The sequence below is a fragment of the Micromesistius poutassou genome, assembly GCF_964030765.1.
Source record: "Micromesistius poutassou genome assembly, chromosome: 5".
Classification (NCBI taxonomy): Eukaryota; Metazoa; Chordata; class Actinopteri; order Gadiformes; family Gadidae; genus Micromesistius; species Micromesistius poutassou.
This window is the reverse complement of record NC_140275.1, coordinates 10858050-10883205: the sequence shown is the minus strand read 5'-3', so window position 1 is coordinate 10883205 and position 25156 is coordinate 10858050. Positions and strand designations below refer to the sequence as shown.

Sequence of the window (25156 nt, the reverse complement as noted above, 5' to 3'; positions counted from 1 at the left end):
TTTTTCAACTTTTCTTACTCTTTCAATTTTTTTTGAAAGAGTAGCTTTGGAAATCACATTGAAGTGCAGAGGTAAGAAGTGTCTTTTTTGTTTTTGCACCCGTTTATTGTTTTCATTGTTTTAAGTTGTAGGCTTACGAAAATAAGAACATCTATCAATAATGTTGATGTATCACCCCAATCGCTAATGACTTAGCGCTGTGGCTACCAGAACTGATGGCTCGCAAGCTAATGAAGCTGGATCCATGCATGGCTACTAGCACTGATTGCTGGCCAGCACATGAAGCGAACTCCATGCACGGAAAGACATGCACACCTTGATAGGAGAGATGTGGAAGTATTCATAGAGGCTAATGGGAGAGTTGTCACAGGCAGAGGCGGTGGCTAGCTCAGCCAGCCCGTAGTCTACGTCCTTCTGAAACAGCTCCACCTGCAGGAATACACACAGAAACACATCAACATTAGCTAGTGAATAATAGAGAGGGAGGAATGGGGAGCATGAGAGAAATGGACAAAGACAGAGAAAGACAGTGACAGAGAGGGACAGAGACAGATACCGATACAGAGACAGAGACAGAGACAGAGACAGAGACAGTGACAGAGACAGAGACAGAGACAGAGACAGAGAGAGACAGATACAGAGAGAGCCAGAGAGAGAGACAGAGACTGACTTCTTGTTGAGGCGTAATGACACTAGCGTTCTCCGGTGTGAAGAGATCCAGTATGGCGTAGAGGAAGCCGAGGTCCAGCTTCAGGTCCATCTCCTGGATCAACACCTTAAAGTACCTGTAGGTGGCGGCCACACAAACCCACAGGTCAACCGCATAAAGAGAACCATCTCATTCAAACTAGTACTGCTCATTACTACTATTGAGTCGTTTAGCAGAGGGTAAAGACACCCGAGAGAAAGAGAGAGAGGCAGGAACTCCCAGAGAGTTGAAGGTGTATTTACTTGATGCGGGAGATGTCGGAATGGCCTGCAGCTCTGGTAACAATGCTGATGTCCGTCAGGGGTTTGGGCTCTGGAAGACACACAGCAAGGGCATGATGTAACACACACACACACACACACACACACACACACACACACACACACACACACACACACACACACACACACACACACACACACACACACACACACACACACACACACACACACGGTCTGATGGGGAACTCACCAGACTCCATGGTGACCGACTTGGGTAGTTTGACGGGGAAGAAGACATAGGGGAAGATGGCTCCAGGCAACTGATTCTGGATCTGTACCGAGTGAACACAATGACTTTTATTACTACAACTCAAACAAAATGGCTCCACAGAAACATGATACAAAGCTGACCCAGTTTCATCATTTGACATTATTGTAAAAATTGGTCGTATCTCCTCACCTGTATGCGGTTGACTTGGACCCGGTAGGAACTCTGGCGAGGCGAGACGCTGTACTCCACCTTCACGCCAGGCAGGTAGTTCCTCCGCAGCGGCGCGTTGTAGGGCTGCAGCACGCACATGTCCGCGCCACCAGGAGACAGAGACACCTGGGAGAGAGAGAGAGAGAGAGCGAGAGAGAGAGATTTCTTCATGTCCAGACATTTGCCTTTGATTGTCCAGGCAGCGGCGGCCAGAAGTCTGGGATTAAGGGAGAGCTGTGTAAATATACTCTGTGTATACACCGCGTATATACCTGGAGGTTGGTCTCCAGGTCCACTATGAGATTGTCCACGGAGCCTGAATCCACATAGGCACCGTATGCCCCCTCCAACATATCAGCCTCTTTGTTGCTCAGCGGCTTCCACCGGCTCTTCTTCTTGGGCTTGGACTCCCACACCACATCCGAACTAACAGCAGGGGGGAAAAAAACGCAAGATGAACGCTTGATTGCATTGTTGTTTGCCGTTATGTTAGTGAGGAGTTCGACTGAGTCTTTTGGTTGTTAATAACCAAATATTAAAGAGTATCGCCTAGGAATACTGGCCAATATGTGGTTTCAGGAGGATGTGTATGAGTGTTTACAGACCTTGTAATCCCAATGAAGGAGACCTCTTGGCTGTTGCTGTTGTTGACCAGAGACACACCCACATTCTGCAGGGAGAGGCTGATCTCCTGTTCGGCCAGCTGCACCTTCTCGCTCTCGCACAGCATCTTGTAGATGGATCGCTCCTCTGTGTACAGCACCACCCGCTGGAGGCCTTCAGGACAACAGCAGAAACACACTTAAACACCCTGTAGTGTGATTGTGTGTGTGTAGAGGGAGGGGCTGGCGTTACTACTCTGTATGTGCATTGGCTCTTGTAATAAGTGTAAAGGTGATAGCATAAAGGTGAAAAAACTGAACAAAATATGAAATTTGTTAATTGTGTGTGTAATGTTACAAATAAATTTATTTTCCTTTCCTTTATTAAGCAGGTTTGAAATTTAACAAAAGAAGACAAAGAAACTTCCAATGCAGTTTTTTTTTTTTTTGACACATAAGGTATGGAAAACAGCAACTACTTCTACTGGTTGTAATAACTGTACCTTCATAGAAAGAGATGAGGAAAAGCCTTCCGTCATTCTTCAAATCCACAAGCTGGTCCTAAAGACACACATACACAGGATTGACCAAAAGTTGCAGGCGGAAACAACAATCAATAACGACCCTCCTTGTTTCCAATATCTTGAATCGCTGTTCTCTTTCTGTCAGATGGTAGCAATCGTCAATTCACGATAACTTTAGCCGGGCTATTGCCAGACCAAGCTCAAGATTGCACGTTGGTCTGGGGAAGCTGCTGTCATTTTCTTCAGCACAAGAGGCGTGATCAACAGGCGGAGTTAAATTAACTCAATACTCAGTATTGAACACAGAGTCAATACTGCTTGCCATTGCTTCCCTGTCGTCATTGTGTTAAACCAGCCAATAGTGCGCCAGGGGGAAAAGCCAGCTTGATGATTGGCTCCCGCGAAACTAGAAAGAAATGTATTGCTCTTCTCCAGACCCTTCTGCAGGGAGAACTCAAATCGCCGGCAGAATGGGCAGGGCTACCCAGTCTACAATAACTCTATAGTCATCCTTTTTTTTCTTCAAAATTCGACTTTGGCCTTCTGGGCTTCCACCCAGAAGCTTTCGACTGGGAGTCTAACACCCTGACCCCACTAGAGGATCCTGCCCCATGACAGACCGGTTACCTCTTCATTCTTCAGGGACCCAGAGTAGCTGCCACAGTTCCAGCACAGCTCCCTGGAGCCGGTGGGCTCGGCCCAGGTGTAGTACAGAGCTTTACCTGGCTCCAGCTGCTGGCCCTCCACCTCCTTCTGAGAGCTGCTCACACACACACACACACACACACACACACACACGTATACACAATAACACAAATCAGTAACTGCTCATACGGGATACAACGAAAAAGTAAAATGCGACAGGTGACAGGAAAGAGAGAATTCCAAAGAAGCCGGAACAGCTATCCACGGAGGAACCAGAAAACCCCCTTGCAGAGACAGAACACATTTTACGGCACAGTAACCAACCACCAGGCACCCAAGCTCCCATCGCCCTTTCCAAGAGGAGAAAGTCAAACATTAGCACACACACATTCATAGGGATGCAAACTATCGAAGAGGCGGTCGAGGGAAGCAGGAAGACTTTTTTCCCCCCAATATGAAGCAAACTACAGGAGGAAGCAGACGAAGAGGGATATCCATTGAGATAGGCGGCAGCCAAAGCAAAGAGCAACTAACTAATGATAATGTAACCTAAGCCAGGTGCTTAGTTGACCCCAACCAGTATGTTCAGCATGAAAACTCGCATACAAAACGATGGTTCTTTATGATAGACATAAGGAGCTAAGACGATGCTCAACCCTAAATCCAAGCAATTATTCTAAACTGGGCTAACTTGATTCTTTATTTACTGACCCTCTATTTATGTATGCTAGTTATGGTTATATTGGTTTCTCTATTCACTATTCACTCCCTTCCACTAGACCATTACCACTATACTATAACTGTTTTATAAACTCATCATTCTCACAATATGGAAGCAATACGATATTGTTATTAAAAAAAGTACACAGTATAAAGAAATCTCTCTAGTTTACGACCTGGACGCATCAGTATTTTCAGGAGCAGGTGGTTGACCATCTTTCTCAAGGATGCCTAAAGGCAAGCCGGGGCCACAACACCAAAGCCACTGCCCTATCCTGCCCGCTCTAATGATAGGATTACTAAATCGTTTGAATACGGTCACAGTCAATGATAACTAGGTGGACTTTCGCAGCTCTAGCCATTTCCCCCTCTCCTCTCCTCAGCCTCTGGTTCTGGGAACCCTAAGCTTCCCCGTATGAAGCTGCCTTATCCCAGGCGTTTCCCTGTGCCTTGGGTTTCGGTTGTACCTGTCCTCCTCCCCGGAGAAGGAGAGGTCAAGCAGCTCATCAGGCACCCACGTGGTCGAGTCTCTCCGACTCCTGTGTGGAGTCAATCAACCGTTCAACACAACACACACAAAAAGATGCCCTGCTTGGGCCAGGTGCTGAACTGGCAAGGTGTCTGTAGGACAGGACATCGTTATGGTTCCACAGTAATTACACAGTATGGCATCAAAGGCATGTCTTATCCAGGCGGGTCATCTCTGACGCATCACATGTCATTATGTGTTGCATTATGTGTGTCATTATGTGTACTGTGTCATACTACTCATCATTGTTTTTTTGTATTCGCCTGATCAATATGACCATTGATCATGATAATGATCAGTATGATAATGACTGTGGTTCTGTCCCCAGTGCTATGTCTGCCATCAGTCAGCTCACCTTTGGTGGAACTCCACAACCTGGTTCTTGGTATGGTTGATAATGAGGAAAGGGGCGGAGCCATCGTGGTAGTCTGAGAAACGGATCACAGCCGAATGCTCCGATAGGTCCACTTCCACGGTGAACCCGCCCAGCTAAAAAAAAAAAAAAAGAACACATTGAAACCATTTACTACTTTGTCATTTAGCAGAAATTGTATTTATTTATTTATTTTTTATTAGTGTATTAGTGAGGTAGGGCTTTAGCATGTTTCTCAAGGATGCCTGCACTTAAAAGTGTGGACACTGGGGTTTGAACCCGGTGGAGATCACCGTCACCACTAGAGTATCCTGCCCCCCCACCTTAAAGATTCTGAAAAGTGGTTTGTTATAGGTTTTGGTGAGAATTGTGGCGCTCACTGTGTTGTCCAGCTTCAGCAACAGGCAGTTCTCTGGCCTTGTGAAGTCGATGGTTCGAGGAGGCGCCGCACATCCTTCTACCCTGATCTTCAGCCTCTTGGTGTCCTTCTCAGGCCAGAAGGGAATGGCCGACTGAAAAGAGAACATCAAAGCAACAATATGTATCTACAGAGCGGGCTGAATATTGTACTAAACTTTTTTGCAATATAAAATGAAAGCCTAGGATTACTTCAAAACAAATCTCTTGCAAACGTTTCAGAATCTGTAAACATTGTTTATTCTAGTAAACGATTCTTTTTTTTTCGGTCTGGCAGCAGAATGCTGGCCTGTTTTTTCAAGCATTGAGGACTTGGTTGTGACCTGTTCTGGCTGAGCCGGCGTCCAGTTGTCCTGGCCCTCCTCGCTGATCAGGATCACATGCTTGGTGCGGTTCTCCAGCAGGTAGAACGGCACAAAGGACACGATGCGCGTCAGGCTGAAACTGGTGGCATCGATCTTCACCCCGACCTAGAGGCGTGGACACACCCATGAGCTCATGTGTGACGCGATGACAACGATGACACAATGACAGAATCAGTGAATTTAGTCCATCACTCTAGCTATCTAGTCCCAAGTTTGGGGTTAAAATCTTACCAGGTAGTCTTTGTATCTGCCTTTACATTTCACATCCCCATAGCTACCCACGGTATCCAGGGAGAAATCATCGGAGAGGTCGCTGTCTGAGATCATCAGACGCACCTGAGAGACGAAGCACACAATAGATTAACAACGTAGAGAATAACTGAAAATACCAGTTTTACTTGAAAATAAAAAATGCGGACAGAGGGCCAAAACGGAGAAGAAAATAGCACTAATGACAACATTGTCCAAAGCAAAGGTCCAAAGCAAACACGGCATTCTCTACACCCATCACCATCACTACAAGACACAACAGGGTTCACGCTCTCATGCCAGTTCATTCTCGGGCGTCAACAAGCCGTGCCTTGTTGTTCTGCAGGAAGTTGCGCGGCTTGAAGGAGAAGAGCAGGGGCATGTCGTAGTCCAGCGCGTGTTTCCGGTGGATGTCGTCGGCCTTGTACTGCAGCAGCCTCCCGGTCTTGTTCACCATCCAGTAGGGCGAGTGGATGGCCACCACCATGCGTCCCGCCTCGTACACCACGTGCACGGCGATGTCCAGCTCGGCCCGGGGCCTCGCGCTGCCGCCGCCGTCCATCACCTCGTCGTCCTCGTCGCTCGTGGACTGGAACACGATGAAGGAGATCTCTTCTTGGTTGGCTTGGAAGCTGGGGGTGGGGGGGGGGTGGGGGGGTGTGGAGACGATAGAATAAGCAACGACGCCATGTGTTGTGTCCAGTGATACTTTTCCTGGGCAAACACAATGGTAAAAATGCTACATGCTGTTGGGTATATGTAAAGCACCGTGTTAAGGTAGGCTTACTCAATCTAGAAAAGTAGCAATCGTTAAAAATACACAATAGACCATATCAATAACATGTCTCTACTGTGAGATGGAAGAGATGGAGAAGTAATGGCTCATTAGACACAGACCCGTAGGAGGCGGACCAGTCCTGAGACAGGTAGTCAAGGAGACGCAGCGCCAGGCTGGAGCGGTTGATAATGGCCGTGTGGAGCTGGGCGGAGTGGCCCGGGTCTAGGGTGACCTCAGGGGCAGTCTGCCCACTATCCTGTTCAACCAAGAGAGACACAGAGCACAGATCAGAAGGACAACATTTTGCATGTTGTCTGGGATGGTTCCTGTAGGAGGAGAGTAGGAGGTTGTGTGTATGTTTACCTGTAGCTTGTAGGCTACAGTGTAGAGTAGGAGGTTGTGTGTGGGTTTACCTGTAGCTTGTAGGCTACAAGGTAGAGTAGGAGGTTGTGTGTATGTTTACCTGTAGCTTGTAGGCTACGGGGTAAGAGTAGGAGGTTGTGTGTATGTTTACCTGTAGCTTGTAGGCTACGGGGTAAGAGTAGGAGGTTGTGTGTATGTTTACCTGTAGCTTGTAGGCTACAGGTTAGAGTAGGAGGTTGTGTGTGGGTTTACCTGTAGCTTGTAGGCTACAGGTTAGAGTAGGAGGTTGTGTGTGGGTTTACCTGTAGCTTGTAGGCTACAGGTTAGAGTAGGACGTTGTGTGTGGGTTTACCTGTAGCTTGTAGGCTACAGGTTAGAGTAGGAGGTTGTGTGTGGGTTTACCTGTAGCTTGTAAGCGATGGGGTAGGGCAGGAGGTTGCGTAACAAGATGGATGGCCACAGGTGGAGGACGTAGGGCTCATCAAAGTTCTCCCCGGCACTCCCGGTATGTTTGGACACCACAGTGTCCTTCACCGGCACCATGTTGACCATCAGCACGCCCCCCTCGTTGCCGCGACGATGGCAGGTCTGCTGCAGGCTGGTCACGGGCTCTTGGCGGCAGATGTCCTCGTAACTGAAGCCCGTAGAACACTGAAACTCATGCTCCTGTTCCTTCTGCTGCCGTTTCTCCTCCTCCTGCTCCTGCTCCTCAGTGGCTTCCTGGGTCAGTGGTTGTAGACTCAGCTCAGACCTGTAGGGGGGGCAGCAGATGGTCGAGAGTAGAGTTAAGTTTGGATGCGTCAATGATCAGCCACCATAAAACAGAGATTGCCATACGATGTATTTGGTGGTGGGTGCTGTGGTTTGAACTGTGTTATGGCAGTGTTTTGTGGCGTCGTCACTTGTAGGAGTCCAGAGGAACACAGAACTCCTCTTCAGGCAGAGCCGTCCCCAGACACGTTGATCCCTCAAACACTTTGAACGGGATGGAGAAGTGATTGATGATCTGCAGGAAGGAATGGAAATGTTGGTTATTTTATTTGTGTCACTTATGCTCAGAAGCATGAGTATTCCATGTAAAGATTGTCTAAAGAGAGGGTAAGACTCAGGAGATCAAGCGGTTTGGTCCAATTACACCAGAGAATGGCCACGAGGAACAAGATTATATAAACCAAACCTTTGGCCGTACGAGAAGTGTATGACTCCTTTCGTTTCCCCTCAGAAATAAATATCCATCTATCAGTATCTAATGGATTCACAAACTGCAAAAAAAGCATCCACTAATAAAAGCATCCACTAATCCAGAGACTTTTATTTTTAGGTTGTACTGAGACACAGGGTGGCTGTGACTTTGGAGAGAGAAGATGGCTGTGGACAAACCTGGAAGGGGGAGCGGATCTTGATGTACTTGCTTCCTTCCACGGAGTAAATCTGGCAGACCAGGAAGCGAGTGACCCGCGACTCGGTGTGGATGACGCTGTACATGCCCCGGCCCACCTTGATCAGGGGGATCACACTGACCGACGTGTGGCCCACAGGATCTGGGGGGGGGGGGGGGGGGGGGGAGGTTGTTTAAATTCACTTGTATGCAATTTACCCAAGATGCGACTAACCAGGTTGCAATGAAGACACATTAATGGCGTCTTTATTCTCAAATAACGATGATTTTTGAAGGGTATGAATAGTTTGCAAGTTATAGACCCAAATTCAAAACACGTTGTGTAAAACCGCTATGATCATAGATCAAGCATAATATGGGTTTCCCTTAACTTATCACCATAACTAAGTAATTGTCATATACTACATTGGTAAACGTGATTGATTCTTGCATGGCGTCCCTGCCCAACAACATAAGCTATCAGTAATACTCACTGGGCTGTATGTAGTAGTCCTTGGCACTCAAAGAGGTCATGGCGGAGAACTGGTCCGAACCACCGCCGTCGTTGGTTGTCTTGTAGTCCATGTTGAGGCTCTCCCCGTCCTGGAGCTCCACAGTGTGGTCGTGGCCCACGCGGCCGATGGGGCTGAACATCTCGCTGTAGAGGACTGACACGGGCATACCCAGTCTGTTCTTCACCACGAAGGGGGCCTCGTCCTCCTGGAAGGACTCCCCGGACTGCTTGGAAAAGGCCTGTGGAGGAAAGACGGGCCAGGTGAGGACTGACGACAGGACCCCCAACAGTTGATCCACTGGACTTGACAATAGATCCAATGGACTTGACAGTAGATGCGTTCAAACAACACGACGGTACTCCTTTATACAGGATGTGGTGTATGGCAATGTGAATCAGTAGACACACAGGAAGCTGGAGAATTCCCAGCTCCATGGAGTGTGTCCATTATAATAAACTGAAGCTGCCACACGGACCAAGGAAACCCCCCTTGGGATTGACATCACTCTATTTTTGTCTCTTGGTCTATTTTAGTGTGGCGCTGTGGCCCTTAAACAGGTAAAAACTCCATAGAGCTGCGTAAAAAAAAAACCAGTACAAACCCATTAATAATGATTCAAATAAATTCCTAGCAATGCAACCCTGTGGAGCTATCATGCCGGTGAATTTACTTTATTAAATTATATAAAAATATATTCATGTGCATTATTTTCGTATGAACAACATATCAACTTTTCTAGATGACGTTACTCTTCCAAATCCACATCTCTTTGAAACTAAAACGTTAGCAGTGAACAGAGATCCTCACCACGCCCAGGTTACTGAGCATAGTCAGTCCACACTTGGAGAGGGTGATGTTGAGCTGGTCCATGCTGCTGATACTGATCACGGTCTTGTAGTTTGGCACGTTAAAGTCCACTTCATCCGATAGGCCCGAGTAGGTCATCGACTTCTTCTTCATCTGGTGGGCAACAGATAAAATGGTGGCGTGGTGGTGAGAAACTGTGTGTGTGTGCGTGGTGGTGAGAAACGGTGTGTGTGTGTGTGTGTGTGTGTGTGTGTGTGTGTGTGTGTGTGTGTGTGTGTGTGTGTGTGTGTGTGTGTGTGTGTGTGTGTGTGTGTGTGTGTGTGTGTGTGTGTGTGTGTGTGTGTGTGTGTGTGTGTGTGTGACTACCTTCAGTTCCAGGGACCAGGGTCTGAAGCTGTCTTTATCCTCCTCTAATGGCTCCAGCAGTGGTTCCCAAACCCCCAGCACCTCATTGTAATAATGAACCTAATGAGACACACACACACACACACACACACACACACACACACACACACACACACACACACACACACACACACACACACACACACACACACACACACACACACACACACACACACCAAACCTTTTAGCATTGACATGTATATTCTCCCACCAGCTTAATCATTCATTGCGTTTCATTTGAGTGTATTCATGAGAGAGACATCCCAAGCAGATGGTACACTCCAGCCCAGGGAGCTGCTCTATCCATCATGGTGGATTCATTAATCGTAGCCACCAGTGGCTGTGTGGCCTTCTCATCTCGACTACGTTGATGGAACGTAAACAATCAAAACCATGCGTGGGTCCCCTTTGTGTTTCTCAGACGTGTCGTGTTCTGATGCGTTCACCTCCAGGTTGAGTCGGCTGTACAGGTTGATGAGCGTGTTCCAGTTCTTCACGTTCCCGTGGAACGAGGACTTGGCCAACAGCATGGGGGCGGTGCGGTGCCCCAGCCCTGCCTCTAGAGTCACGCAGATCGAGTTGATGTCCACCTGCGGGGGGACGCAGAGCAGATGGAATCAAACGTCCCGTACATGTTGAATACCATACTAAAGGCATGTGGTAAATGGTAAATGGACTGCATTTATATAGAGCTATTATCCAAAGCTCTTTACAATATTGCCTGACATTCACCTGTTCATGCACACATTCACACACTGACGGCGGAGTCAACCATGCAAGGCCACAGCCAGGGTGAGGTGCCTTGCTCAGGGACACCTCGACACTCAGCTAGGAGAGCCGGGGATCGAACCAGCAACCTTACCAGCCAACCCGCTCTACCTCCTGAGCTACTGCCCCCCCCCCCCCCACCCCCGCATATGAGCCCCTCTCTAGCACAATCCCCTCCATGCTTTAACACACTGGGCCTGCGGTGCTGGTTACCTTCAGCGACTCTCCTTGGGGCACCAATGGGGTCTCAGTCTTGGTGTCCACGTCTCCACCCTCCTCCAGGAACCACATTTTGAGGTCCTTCCAGTCGCTTTTCTCGCACAGCTGCGGCGCCACGGGGCTGTCGAGCTCCTGGGGCGTCTCGGCTGCGGGCGTCAGCACCGATTGGATGGTGAGGATGGTGTTGATGATGATGGGCGATACCTGGACAGGTACACAATACAGCTATGAAGACACGATTGGGACTTGTCCAGTACTTTACTGTACCGTTTTCCAAGGCACATGAAACAAAAAATACTTTACGAGACCCATTGAGGGGAACACACGGGGTTATCTCATTATTCAGACATTTGCTATATGCTAATCAGATATGTTCTTTTAATCAGGATATTCGATTTTCTCCATAGCTAGGGATGGGTGGGGATTGGAAATAAACTGACAAAAACTTCAGAAGAATTGTATAATGTGTCTCATTTACAAATAAACCATACTAACTAGTTCTAGTTGAGCATGCGTGAGACGGACAGGGCTCCTATACCTTGAGTGTGAGTGCGTGGATGGAGACCTCCATGGCCTGAGGGCCACCCAGGGGGTCGTTCTTCTGGAAGAACACCTGACACGGCTGCAGCACCGTGGTCAGGTTGTCCGTCCTCTTCTCCCTTAGGAAGGGACACGTCACCACCTGCACGCACAAGAGAAAGAGACAGAGAAAGAGACACACCTTTCCATAGCCAATTCGGTCCACCAAGTCAGTTTACCCCCTGAGCTAATTTACCCTCAATCTAGCAGTCCACAGATGGGCTAGAAAAAGGCAAACCGTGAGATACCTTTCATTTGTATGTGTCCATTTAGTGGACTCTTAAAGCCAGACAGATGGGCTGAGGGAAGAGAGAGGGGGGGGGGGGGGGGGGGGGGGGGGGGATGACGGGTAGCGCGGGACGGAACCACAGAACCCGGGTGGCTTCAAGGCGTCTCGACCGCGTGGTCGTCGCGAGTTGCCCTCCCACCTTGAGATCGTTAATGATGGCGGTCATCATCGCTCCCTCCGCGCCGCTCTTCATCACCAGCTCGCACTCCGTGGTCATCACCAGAGCCGGGGCGTCGGCGCGCGTCAGGTCCGCCACGAACACGATCTCAGGGTTACGCACCACGACGTTGATTTCCATCTTGGACACCGCCGCCGGAGCTGCGACTAGTAGGGAGAACGGGGAGGAGGAGGAGGAGGAGGAGGGGTTGAACAGGAGACAATAAGACACCGGGATGACATCACTGAAAAACTGAACGTAGGAAAGGTGCAATGTTTTAGGTCGTTCTTAGTGAATACCAGACAAAATAAGAAAAACATGTTGACTTATAACCGAGATTGCAATTGTTAGTTTGATTTGCAAATTGTGAAGAACAATGAAAAAAACGAATGAGGCGAATGAAGGGGTTGGAGCAGCCGACTGACCAGCAGACTCTTTGGACGTGGTGGAAGCGGCGGCGTTCCTCTTGTCTCCTGCCCCACCGGTGGGCTTGACTTGGGGTGCCGGTGCGAAGCCTTGCTGGGAGGCCTTGAGGAACAGGTCGGCCACGGTGAGCAGGAACTCCATGCTGGCACACAGGTAGACGTCCTGCACCACCGTGTCCAGGATCATCCCTTCACGGCCCTGACGGTAGTTCACCTCCACCATCATGTTCCGCTCGGCCCCCGGACGCATTGCCATCATCCTGGGGTGTGGGGAGGGCGTTGGGTGGGGTGCGGGTGGAGAGCAGGGGAGGGCGGGGTTGATGGGTGGTGGGTAAGAAAGGGTGGGGCCAAGAGCCAGAAGATGACGATAAATATTCTCCATTTGCAGCCATCGAAATGAAAGTTGTGCCATGCAAAACTTTTAGCTTTAAGTATGTGTATTTGTGTGTGAGAAAGACAATGCAAAAGATTACCATTTAGTTTTACGATCATCGTTAGTCGTTTAACAGACCCTTTTACCCCAAATTAAGGAGAAGAAAGTGGTAAGGCATGACAGAAGGGTTTAAGCCCAGGACCTTTTTTTACACCCCATGCATACTAGACAAGAACAATTGTTTTAAAGGTGATCAATACAGCGCCATGTAGTACTATGAGATGTCTCCATTACAAGTACCATCAATGTGCCATTTAATTTGCCATGGCCCCGCTAGTACCTGGGGCTGACCATCTCGACGTTGGGCCTCTTGTCGTCCAGAAGGCAGTTGGCCAGGCGGACCGAGGCCTTCATGGAGCTGTCAGACAACATGTGGACGGACGTGGAGATGGTTCCCAGGGTGAACTCTGCCAGCTTCAGCTCGTCATCATGAGAGCCCTGCAGCTGTGCCTGCAAAACAACACAGAGAGTGTGTTGTTTACAACAGACATAGGGGCGTGGGTGTGTCCACCCAGATAAATGTGTATTTGTGTGTATGTATATGGGTGTGTGATCAGCTACCTCGTCCCCAGTGGGCTTGTAGAGAACCACCGTCATGGAGTCGAACTTGAAGATTAGTTTGAGGGAGTCCTTCAGCTTGCTGTTTTTCTGAGTCTCCACCACTGCTGCCGTCACCACTGTGTTACCTGTGGTTGGAGGTTTCCCAAACTATGATCGCACTGCATAGAATCACTTGTACCGCAAGTGACTGCTCCAGCCTTAAGCCGTTTAAATCTATCAAACACTGTTTAGGTCTGAAGCCCACGAGCTTCCCACTAGCACACACACACACACACACACACACACACACACACACACACACACACACACACACACACACACACACACACACACACACACACACACACACACACACACACACACACACACACACACACACACACACACACACACACACACACAACTCACTTGGCGATGGGCCTATCGCTCCAGAACCCTGGGATCCTTTGATGGACAGGGTGTCGGAGGCGGGTCCGGTGGCGGGGGGAAGGGCAGGAGGGACAGCGTCCGAGGTCTCCGTCAGATTCTCTCCCAGAGTCCTCAGCACCACTGTGATGTCGTCCTGGCTCAGGATCAACTGTTACAGACACACACACACACACCTTCAGGCCACAGTACGCCAGTCAAATGAAAGAAAGCTGCTTTTGTGGCTGATGTTTTTTTCACTCCATTTTAGCATTGTCAGGTGTGTGTTAAATATGCAGGTGTGTCTGGGTCATGTGACAATTGGATGTCCCGTTTTTAAAAACCTCAGTTTTGTTGCATATTCAAAATGACATAATTGATTCAGGCAAACGTTACTAATCCATGATTGCGTGATATTCTTCAATGAGCAGGATTAACTTAATCTTAATCTATCTACTAAATGATGAGGCTTGTTACAGTGAAAAGGTGCTTGTGGCCAACGTACGTTCATGGGTTTGAGGTGAGCAGTGATCTCTATATCAGGTATGCTGTGGTACCAGGTGGAGGACAGGTTCCTCTGGATGGAGATGTCCAGACTGACGGGCTTCAGCAGCTGCGTATCTCCCTGGAAATTACCGTCCTCATATGTGGTTCTGGAAATACCACAGAGGGGAGGGAACATAGTGAGACATCTTTAACGCACAAGCCACTACTAGACTTAAATCTTAAATCTTAAATCTACAATGCTTCTATTTTATTTATTTATTTATTATTTTATTTTATTTTATTAGTAGGGTTTGCCTTTATTTTCTCACTTTCTAAAATGCATTTTTTTTACTCTGCCTTTCTAAAATGTTTTTTTTAAACTTTGCCTTTATATTCTATCTATTTTACTTTTTACTTAACTATTATTTTATTTTATTGTATGACAATGTTTATATGTGAAGCACTTTGAGTCTGCCTTGTGTATGAAAAGTGCTATATAAATAAAGTTGCCTTGCCTTGCCTTGCCTTGCCTAGACTATCTTGGACAGGTAATTACTACAAATAGAAAAAAGATAGGTATGTTGGAATAGAATGAACTCGAACAAGCAAATACCTCAATTGGTCAGAAAAAGCCCCAACATTAAGCCAGAGAAGGAAGTTGTAGTCGTCTCAATAACAATGCATATTTAACCCTCCCCCCCGCCGCCCGCCCGCCCGCCCTCTCTACCTGTACATGTTGAGGTCTCTCAGCTCCACGGTCATGATGTCCACGATGGGCGGGATCTTGACGTGCGTTTTGGACGGCACGCGCGTGAAGCGGTTCCTCACCGACAGCAGGCCCAGGTCGGCCACGATGACGTTGGCTGACGTGGAGGACTGCGGCAGGAAGATGACGGGCGCGTTGAAGTGCACGTCGAGGGTGATGCGCGTGCTGCGCTCGGCCAGCTCCATCACGCCCGTGGCCGCCTTCTCGGCCGCCTGCGCCGTGGCCTCGGCCAGGGCCTCCTTGGCCGCCTGGAAGTTGTTGACGAACGCCTGGTGGGGGTGGACGGATTCATGGGTCGATCGACCGCGAAGATGGATGGAGGGAAAAACATGGCTTGTTATGGAAAGTTTCGTGCAATAGATATAATGCGATAAAATGCAATTACAAAAATATATATTTATTTATTTATAAACTGTAGTTATGCCACCATCTTTCATAGAAATGTATGAATTATTGTAACAATCATTTTCAATATGCTAAATACTGTATATTATTAATGTCCCAAAACCGCAGGCTATCTTATACAATATATTGGCACAACATGAGCACTGTATAAATAACATCGATAAAATTGAAGCCCTTGTTTTATTTTAGTCAGGTGCATTTATCCAAAGCGACTTACAGGGACTACTTAGACTCTACTTACTATCCTTCCTCCGTAGTGGATCATTTAGCAGGACCGTAACTCCTGCTAAAAGGTCTATAAAAGGCTTGTACAACTTGACTGGATTGAAGAGGGCCATACCAGTATGGAGGAGACAAACTTGTTGAGGAAGACGACTTGGATGCACCCCACAGTCAAGCTGACAGACGTGTCCACCTTTGTCATGTCCAGGTAGGCGTCACCCTCCGTGGCATCCGTGTAGTTGATCATGCGGAAGGCAAACACCTCCTTGCCCCTTATGGATACTGTCTAGAGAACAGAGATGTGTAAATAAACACTCTGCCTAGCTCCGGCCACTACAGAGTTCAAAATAAATGGTTGAGCCATTCATGTGTAAGCCACAAACTTGTTTTGGGATGCTATTGCTCAATTAGACTTTTGACATGGACATAAAAAGTGTGCAAAAATCCAGAGCATTCATGCATGATAAACATTGCCAATTAACATAAAATGTTTTTTATGGTTCTTAAAATTACAACAAAGAAGCTTTATCTATTGATGGTCAATGTTCAGAACTAAGCAGACCTTTGCAAGTGTTATTCAACGATGAGATCAGTTAATGTTAAATCATACTTTTTTGTAGAGAGCTTCTTTGTCACAGTCCAGGATGATGATGTTCTTGAGATGAGCCAGAACCTCCATCTCCTTTTTCCTCATCAACACTTCGGAAACCAGACCTGCATGACAGAAACCAGGAACACAGGTTACACAATTGTAAATTGAAAACTCTGAACTTGATATGGCTTTTCAATGGCTTTCTGCAGTAGCAATCTTACTTGAAGTTGGACTAAAACATTACTTTCATATTCTTTTTGTAAACAAGAAACTTATTTCTAGAATTGTTAATTGTAGGTGTCAATGAATTAGCAGAGCTACCGCAGAAAGGCTGTGGTGGATGATTCTGTACCTTCTATACTGATCTCGGATATCCTGGCCTTCTGCCCTCGGATGAAGATCTTCAGACAGTCCAGATCGGCTCTGATGTGTAGATTTACCACATCTTCAAACTTCGATTTTTTAGTCGCTGGGAAAAAAGTGTGAAGAGAAGACGGAAGAAAAGAGATATACATTAAAAAAAAGTATGCAAATGACAATATGGGGAAATAACCTGAGCAGTATGATCAGATTTTTTAACTGAATTTTTACACATAATATCAAAGTTAGTATTGTACTACTACTATTCGCCTTTAAGCAGATTAAAAGAAACACATTATCCAAAAACAAATGGAAATGGATGGAAACACAAGTTACATTTTATCTTTGCTACAACCGATTCCTCCTTCTTGCCCTCCTCGGACTCCCCCTCCTCCTCCTCCTCCTCCTCCTCGGGGATGGTGGGCAGCTCCTCGGCTCCTCCCTCCTCCTTCTGGCTGGAGGGAGGGAGGAGGCTGGTCAGGAAGTTGATGGAGTTGAGGAGGGCCTCCGTGTGCAGGTGCACGTCCAGCGAGGAGAAGTTCACCTGAGGTCAGACGAGGGGGAGCAGAGCAGGGTTCAAATGGTTGGAAAGTAAGCAAGCTGCAATAGTAATTGAGTGCTCGAAATATGTTGTTAATTGTACCTAACAACATATTTTGTTGTTAATTGGAACTAAATACAATGACTAAATATGGTTCATTTAACAATCATTTAGTGATTTAATAAAACCGGCGCCTTACCTTAATGAGCTGTTCTGTGTTATGGTGTAGGGTTTTGAACTCTGGGCCGTTCCTGTCAGCCTGGGAGTAAAACACAATGTACACTGACCTTTATAGACAAAAACGTGTCAACTAAACACAGGGCCACTAAGCCACTTTACCACCATAGTGATCAGACTCAAATTATGCAAGGGTGCAAGTGAGTGGCTTTTATTTGGAAAAATCGGCAACCATGAATGCAGAACTTAATGTCAGGTATGTTGTACGTAGAGGATACCTTTGTATATTCCAGAGTGAGCAAGTCCTCCTCTTTGTTGTCTAAAGTAGTTATCAGATTAACCTCCTTCTCTTCAGAATCTGTGCAGATTACAAACATGGTAAGGACACAACCAAACCATTAATACACTTGTGACGCAAAGTCTGTGGATGGAAATTCTCAAGAGTAAGCATCCTACCACTAGGCATTTTTGTACAAGTTACATAATACCTGCTCCTTAATGAAATACACCTCACATTCACTGTATAACGCTTTGGATCAGATAGGGTTAAATATTAAATAGTAATAATAAATACATACAAATAAACACAGGATAGATTAAATACATACATATGAACATCAATGTAATTGACACAGACAGCATTGAATGTAACCCCGAGCCAATACAGACCCATGTACTCTGGACACTTGAGGCAGATCTCCTTCAGGAACGTGTTCGAGGTCATGTCGAAGGAGCGCACTTTCAGCTCCGTCCCGAGGCCCTCGATGTCAAGATGGAGGACGAGGATCTCTTTACCTTTGGCCATGCGACACAGCTGCACAGACAGCTGGACGCACGGCGAGGGGAAGGGAAAGGACAGGTGAGGAATAAAAGGGGATTACCACAATGTACCACTACTACATTGTCGTGGGAGAACCCTGATAGTACACAGAGGATACCTTTCCACAAGCTATTCAACTCTACAACCAACACATGCTAACTTATGTAGATTTCAGCATGCTATCCATCCTATAGTCTACAGATGATGGTTAAATCCTACAAAAAAAAATCTGTGAGCCATCTAGGCAGGATCTTCATACATTATTGGTTTGATTCTGGTGAGCTAAGTTTAAATTAATGAACTTGTGACGTTTCTCCGTACCTCATTAATGTCAAACGTCAAGAGCAACTCAGTCATGTTCTTCTGCGGGTCTTTCTTCACCATGCCTCTTCTCCTGACGGAGTCGGCGCCCTGGAGAGAGCCCGGAATGTCTGAGAAGAACTGCCTGTCTCCGATGGGAGAGGTGGGAGCGTCGTAGAACAGGTCCTCCTCTGAGCCTGCCCACCGAAACACAAGTAGGAAAAAAAGCACAGGAGTGCTATGAGTTAATCCACAGCATTACAGACAGGGCAGGTGTCCAGGTGTATGAGGACCTCACCTAAGGAGGTGATGCTGATGGTTTCACAGGAGTCGAACAGGAGGGAGGAGCGCAGGTCCGCCACACCTGGGGGTCTCCTGGGAGTGAGCTGCGGGGTGTAGGGCTGCCTTGGCTGAAAAAAGGTAATCCAACACTGATCCTCAGCTGCCGCAAAACAGCAGTTTCTCAGAGCTTTATCAGAGATGGTGCCTTGGTGTTTAGTACCTAGTCTACAGAAAACTCTTTTTTAACAGTTAATACCTAAAACTGGTGCAGAACGGTGTATATAGTAAACAATATTCAATATCTAAACACTTTGCTGACACCGAAGTGAAAGTGAATCCTATTTTAGACACCTAAATGAGCAGGTTTAGGTTCGGCATCTTGCCAAAGGACTGCCAGGTAGACTGTGGGGGTTGGCGTTTGGCCCCAAAACCTTGCCGCCAGGATGCCAAAAACATCCTATCCATAGACCGTGACGGAATAATCATTCCCCAAACACTCGTCTTTCTTGAGCAGATCCCTCCCTCTCTTGTGTAGGACCAGGCCACCGGCACCGTCTCTGGACCAGGGCCTGTGCTGGGGACCCTCTGGTCGGGGTTACCTTGGATGTGCCGTTGCTCCGTGGGGCTGGTCGGCTCTCGGGCAGAGGGATGCTGTCGACCAGCTCCAGAACACCCCGGACCCGGTCGTCAGAGATACGCAGCGACAGCAGAGGGAGCTCCGCAGAGATCTTGAACCTTGAATAATCAATCAATCATTAAAAGACGAATACGGATGAATACAAGACATGGATACAAAGAATAAGACAATTTCTGTTATCGTTGTCAGGTCGATGAAAAATATATTTAACAATGTTAACAGTTCTGCTCCAACTCACAGGAAGCTGGAACCTATCCCGGCTAATTATCAGCTATAGATAGATAGCTAAAGAGCTAAAGAGCAGGGAGACACCTTGAACAAACACACCATTCTCGATTCAGCCTCAGCAATTTTATACTTGGAGGCAGACTTTTCTACATCTAATCTTTGCATTAATAATCTCTACTGTGCATTTTTGTATTGTCTTGACAAAGGGATGACCTTGCTGCTGAACACGTGGTCATTCAAACACTGTGGCCCAATGTGTATTCCCAGTGGAGGGGGAGAGGGCCAGGTCTTACTTGGCCATGCGGGCGTCTGTGACGACCATGGCCCGGCTGAAGACCACCTTCAGGTCGACGGGCTCCAGGATGTGGAAGGAGGAACGCCTCTGTTTACGAGCCCTCTTCCAGTCACCGTCTGATCACAAGGGATGGGGGTTGGAAACGCATTGAATTTATAACTGTTAATGGGCGATGGAACATCTGATTCTGTTTGATTAGTTTTAAGCTAGGTAGGTACGTAGGTAGGTAGGTAGGTAGGTAGGTAGGTAGGTAGGTAGGTAGGTGTGTGCGTGCGTGCGTGCGTGCACATACCTGGTTTGCTATAGAGGAACTGCAAGTTGGTGAGTTGAATGTTGAAGCTGTCGTAGGCCCTGGACATGATGTCTTCAATGGTGCTGCTTCCCACAGAGAGCTGGGGCAGGTCCTTCTTACTCATACTGGTCATCTGCCCAAACAGGTCACAAAAAAGTTAATATCCCCAGTGTGTTATTTTTTTGTCACGTCAACCACTTTCTCTTTCCTTCAGTTACCTTGAAGTGACCGAGATCCAGCAGCATGATGTTCTGCGTGGCGTCATAAAAGCCAGTCTGGGGTACGATGACATAAGACGCCATCAGGTTCACGTTCAGATCCAGAACCTTCTGGGTCTCGATCACATACATCAACCCTGGGAGGAGAAATTAACACAACAAATTAAAAAAAACTAACAAATAATTATTACAGAAATAGGTTTTTAGATTTTGAAGTAGAAACGGTCTTATTCAGCACCTCAGTTAGCACATCAGTTCTCTTTAGTTGAAAATGTTTAATTGCACCCAATCTGAGAGTTGACACTATAAAGATACAACGCTTTTCTATTGAAGTTGCAGTGTGTTTCCCACCAGTCGATGTTCGATCTTTGAACTGCTCCAGTTTCATCAGAGTAGCGTTGGTGAGCTCGTCTAGCTGCAGGTCGTCAGGCGGCATGAAGAATGCAGACATACTGTTCACTGTGGCCTGCACACACACACAATATATAGATTACATAAAAATGATGATGAAAACTGAAAGTCAGACAATTCTAAATGATACTATTAAAAGAAAACCTGTTGGATCAGTGCATTACGATACATTACACGCATACACACACACAATTCTAAATGATACTATTAAAAGAAAACCTGTTGGATCAGTGCATTACGATACGTTACACACATACACCTCAATACACACACACACACACACACACACACACACACACACACACACACACACACACACACACACACACACACACACACACACACACACACACACACACACACACACACACACACACACACACAACTCACAGCATCGTAGATGATCTCCAGAGGTTGGGACTCGACGTAGAGCCGCTGGTCTGCGCTCTGGTCCATGGGGTTGGTCTCGAACAGGAAGCTGAGCAGGGGGGTACCTGGTGCCATGGAAGCCTTCCTGGATGACAGCAGGGTGGGTGCTGGCCGGTTCCCCGCCAGGCCAGTGACCTCAAACAGTTTGAGCTTGGCTTCTAATCTGGACACAGCAACAACACAGTCACAACAAGGTTCAATATGATATCATCATGGACCAACATAGTCTATGGAGTTTATAACTACAGAGCCGAAATAGGCTAGTAATATTGGATATTAAACAGAGAAATTGTTCTTGTGCACTGATCCAAAACAATGTCTTGGTATTATTAGAAAGAACATTTACCAACATTGCCTTCAGTAAATTAAAAGCTTCCAGACATTATTATCTAAACAAACATGTAGAGACATCAGAGTAGAACAATGAAAGTCTACAGCCACTAAAGCAGATGGAAATTATGGCTAACATAATGGAGGCAGGATAGTGTAGGGGCTATGGAGTTGGTGATCCCTGAAGGCTGCAGAATACCTGGAGACAGGCTTGAGCATCCTCTGCCTGCTCCTCAATGAATTGTATCTGAATCACGGTCAGCCCTTTTGGATAAAAGCATCTTCTCAACACCAAAGTATAAACGCGAAATATGAACATACTTGATGGCTTGAGCTCCGGGCCTCTGTGTGAGCATGGAGTTGAGCGTCTCCACTGTCAGCTTCAGGATTTCATCCTTGTCCTTTTTCTCTTTGATGGACACGGACAATTTCTCTAGATGGAAGTTCACCTTCATGTCCTCAAACTACAAAAAGGAAAGACATTCATTCTTATAATAATTAACCAAAACAATCGCTGACAAATTGTTAACAATGGTTTGAAATATATATTTTGAAGAAAGGCAAGATCATCATCGAAATCTTTAGATTCTGTAATCTTTATATATACACATATCTTACTTTCTTAGTTACAGTTGCTCTTTAATTCACTTATAAACTATAAACGTTCACCTATAAATGCACCATGACTATTTCCTTGTACGTGAAAGCTAACCTGGCAATAAAACCTTTTCAATTGTAATTCTATATTTCAGTAGGCTCAAACATTGGCAAGTTTTTAATGCATATTTTCTTTGCCATAGATCTCACATTCTTTGGCAGGTTGGGATTGACGGCAGTCTCGCTGTAGCCAATGGCAGTGTAGAGTTTGTTCTTCTCAGCAGGGGTCATAATTCTATCAAAACCTTCAGTAAAAACAAAATTTATGATTAAGTAAAAAAAACAACATGTCATTAATGAGCAGAGAGGGGTTGGGCGTCTTGCTCAGGGACAGCTACCGGTAGACCGCAAACCTAAATAATAATAAATAATAATCCATCAATAAATAAAGAAACTCGGATGAGGAGTTTGATCTAATATCTATACCGTATTACCAATGAACAAATGCATGCATTTACTTCATAAATGACCCCATTATTCCAAAGATAATAGCATTTTTCTTCAGCTATGTAAACATGGTTATTTGTGTACCTCCAGTGTCCACCTCTTTATGCTGTTCAGGGTCCTCTGCTCCCCAGTTCCACGCCCAGCTGATCCAGCCCTGGGTCTGCTCTTCCTCCACCTTCATCCCAGGCCGGTAAATACACAGCCCTGCTTTACTTGCCTTGGGAAAATGAGTCAAAATGTCAGCCATGGCCAAGAGATAACACAGAGAGCATTCATACAGCATTACTAATGTTGAAAAACTTAAAGTAAAACTTAATGTAAAATACATAATTATCATGATAAAAAATATTATAAAATAAAAAAGGATACTGAGTGTGAAAGTGTGCGCGTGTCTTGGGTCAGACCAGAAGCCCTAAAGGTTGTGATGGAGATGGTGATGAGTAAGCTGAGGTTGGTGTAAGCGTTACCTCCATCTCAGCCTGCTGTCTGGCCAAGGTGATGTTAAAAATATCCAGCGTTTTCTCAGGCCCCTACAAGACAAAATCAATCACAGCTCTTAGCAGCCCATGGCGACTCCTGCCAAACGCACCAATTACTTAACGTCCACCATTAGTTCCAGCAGAAAGACTCTTCTGTCTGGAGTAGAGGGCGGAAATGCTAGACTGCATGGAATACAATACAACTGTTTTCAGCCGTAAAGAGTTCAAGTCGTTAATAATTAAATAAAAACATTGTCTGAATGGTTTATCTAACACTCCTCTTTCTTCCTTCATAATGGTTTTTTTCTGTAATCCCTAAATGTAATTTAATCAGGCATATGACCATGAGAAGTTTCTCGAAGTCATTATTATGATCCATGATACACTTTATGCTTCAATGGTTGAGCATGTATTGATTGTTATCAGGAAAGCATAAAATAATAGTACATAATGAAGTGCTACTATATGCCGAAAGTATCCTCACTGATCAACCTTTCCCTTAACTCAAAACACGTGCAGATGTCTCCATCTCACCATCTTGATGACCCATAGCCCTGTATAATGCTGCATGGTAGGCGCTTGCACTTAGCAGGCAATTACAGATTCCCAGTGGGGTCAGTGTAAGCACGTGCTCACGTGCACATTAGTAACAGGGTCAACTTTCAACCCATTAACGGATGGAAGCATGTCAACAACGTTTATTATGGTTGAGTGGCGTTTGATTGTCATCAAATTATGTATTCATAAGATGTTCTAATGGGGATTCATTCATTCATTTGTGCAGTCAAAATGAAATAATACGGGAAGATACACCCATATAATCAGTTGTATGATGAAATGTGCAACAAGTATTAGGTATCAGAGAGAAATTGAATGATCTCTAGTTATACTACTACTATATACTATACAAACAGCATTCTGAAGTTGCTATAATCCCCTTCTGTATCACTCTCAAAATGATTGCTCATGAGATTACATAGTTCCATTTCCCCCACCACAGTTCAATGACTATTTACGTTATTCCCTCTCTCACAATGACATATTCATGCCATTAACGAGCAGGTAGGGGGTAGACACCTTGCTCAAGGGCAGCCACAGTTAGTCATGTGGAAACAGGGGGGATCAAACCCAGTAGCGTTGGCCTAGGTCCTCCTACCTCCAGGTCTTTGAGCAACTCCTCGCTGGGTTTCCTGCTGGTGATCTTCAGCTTGTACAGGTCTCGGTAGCGCTTCACCATGCAGCGGTGTCGCTGGATGTGTTGCCACGACCACATGTGGAGGCGGGGCTTCACGTCGACCTCCAGCACACCTGTGATCACGTAGCGCCACCTGGACACGCCCCCCCCGGACATATGAACAAGCACTTAAACAGACACATGAACACTGCTTGTAGGACAAATTCAAAACAACACCCTTCATAGTTAAGTTATGGTCATGCTTTTAAAAAAACCTTAAAAAAAAAAGTCTTATTGAGAGGTTGTCTCAATGGGAGAATGAAAATGTTTTCTGACCATATATGGGTGTTTGAGTGAATGTGGACGTCCGGTCTGTACTTCCGGTACGGCAGATTCCGTGACATCAGATCAACGGAACCCAGGAGCTCCAGAATGCTGATGTACTGTAAGGAATACAAGCACATGATGTTACAACATTAAACCTGTTCAGTCAGAGACTGGATGCAGATCACTTATCGACACTTATACACACACAATAGCATAGAGCATTAGCAACATTAAAACTCCATGACTTGCCAGCTTTGGCAGCTACTGCAATGTCTAAAAAGTGCATAATGAAAAGATAGCCTCGAGGAATGGTTCTGTCTGTACGGGGTGGTTGAGACAGAAGAAAAGTGTGTTGGACTACGGC

The 25156-nt window shown here is 46.3% G+C and overlaps 1 protein-coding gene across 4 annotated transcripts in view; it reads right to left on the bottom strand.

Moving 5' to 3' along the window:
• vps13a (vacuolar protein sorting 13 homolog A) overlaps window positions 1-25156 on the bottom strand; it is a 40441-nt gene that overhangs the window by 9716 nt on the left and 5569 nt on the right. For 3 of the 4 annotated variants that reach the window (XM_084468415.1, XM_084468416.1, XM_084468418.1), the window contains exons 12-64: window positions 24802-24908; window positions 24448-24619; window positions 23280-23342; window positions 22897-23029; window positions 22516-22610; window positions 22030-22172; window positions 21340-21541; window positions 20890-21004; window positions 20539-20675; window positions 20321-20453; window positions 20027-20144; window positions 19468-19603; window positions 18885-18996; window positions 18608-18783; window positions 18136-18292; window positions 17745-17824; window positions 17489-17548; window positions 17085-17292; window positions 16741-16857; window positions 16407-16510; window positions 15915-16082; window positions 15131-15438; window positions 14423-14570; window positions 13921-14089; window positions 13513-13637; window positions 13232-13401; window positions 12519-12778; window positions 12076-12260; window positions 11607-11750; window positions 11063-11272; window positions 10528-10671; window positions 10043-10141; window positions 9677-9829; window positions 8849-9107; window positions 8357-8517; window positions 7879-7982; window positions 7379-7727; window positions 6733-6869; window positions 6167-6467; window positions 5818-5922; window positions 5545-5691; window positions 5185-5316; window positions 4787-4920; window positions 4370-4441; window positions 3165-3297; window positions 2517-2574; window positions 2017-2188; window positions 1684-1837; window positions 1391-1537; window positions 1181-1262; window positions 952-1021; window positions 671-785; window positions 316-429 (exon numbers count right to left, since the gene is read on the bottom strand). In XM_084468415.1, the coding sequence (XP_084324541.1) occupies window positions 316-429; window positions 671-785; window positions 952-1021; window positions 1181-1262; window positions 1391-1537; window positions 1684-1837; window positions 2017-2188; window positions 2517-2574; window positions 3165-3297; window positions 4370-4441; window positions 4787-4920; window positions 5185-5316; window positions 5545-5691; window positions 5818-5922; window positions 6167-6467; window positions 6733-6869; window positions 7379-7727; window positions 7879-7982; window positions 8357-8517; window positions 8849-9107; window positions 9677-9829; window positions 10043-10141; window positions 10528-10671; window positions 11063-11272; window positions 11607-11750; window positions 12076-12260; window positions 12519-12778; window positions 13232-13401; window positions 13513-13637; window positions 13921-14089; window positions 14423-14570; window positions 15131-15438; window positions 15915-16082; window positions 16407-16510; window positions 16741-16857; window positions 17085-17292; window positions 17489-17548; window positions 17745-17824; window positions 18136-18292; window positions 18608-18783; window positions 18885-18996; window positions 19468-19603; window positions 20027-20144; window positions 20321-20453; window positions 20539-20675; window positions 20890-21004; window positions 21340-21541; window positions 22030-22172; window positions 22516-22610; window positions 22897-23029; window positions 23280-23342; window positions 24448-24619; window positions 24802-24908 (7797 nt within the window). The remainder of the gene's footprint in view (window positions 1-315; window positions 430-670; window positions 786-951; window positions 1022-1180; window positions 1263-1390; window positions 1538-1683; window positions 1838-2016; window positions 2189-2516; window positions 2575-3164; window positions 3298-4369; window positions 4442-4786; window positions 4921-5184; window positions 5317-5544; window positions 5692-5817; window positions 5923-6166; window positions 6468-6732; window positions 6870-7378; window positions 7728-7878; window positions 7983-8356; window positions 8518-8848; window positions 9108-9676; window positions 9830-10042; window positions 10142-10527; window positions 10672-11062; window positions 11273-11606; window positions 11751-12075; window positions 12261-12518; window positions 12779-13231; window positions 13402-13512; window positions 13638-13920; window positions 14090-14422; window positions 14571-15130; window positions 15439-15914; window positions 16083-16406; window positions 16511-16740; window positions 16858-17084; window positions 17293-17488; window positions 17549-17744; window positions 17825-18135; window positions 18293-18607; window positions 18784-18884; window positions 18997-19467; window positions 19604-20026; window positions 20145-20320; window positions 20454-20538; window positions 20676-20889; window positions 21005-21339; window positions 21542-22029; window positions 22173-22515; window positions 22611-22896; window positions 23030-23279; window positions 23343-24447; window positions 24620-24801; window positions 24909-25156) is intronic. The other variant, XM_084468417.1, reaches the window with a different exon arrangement.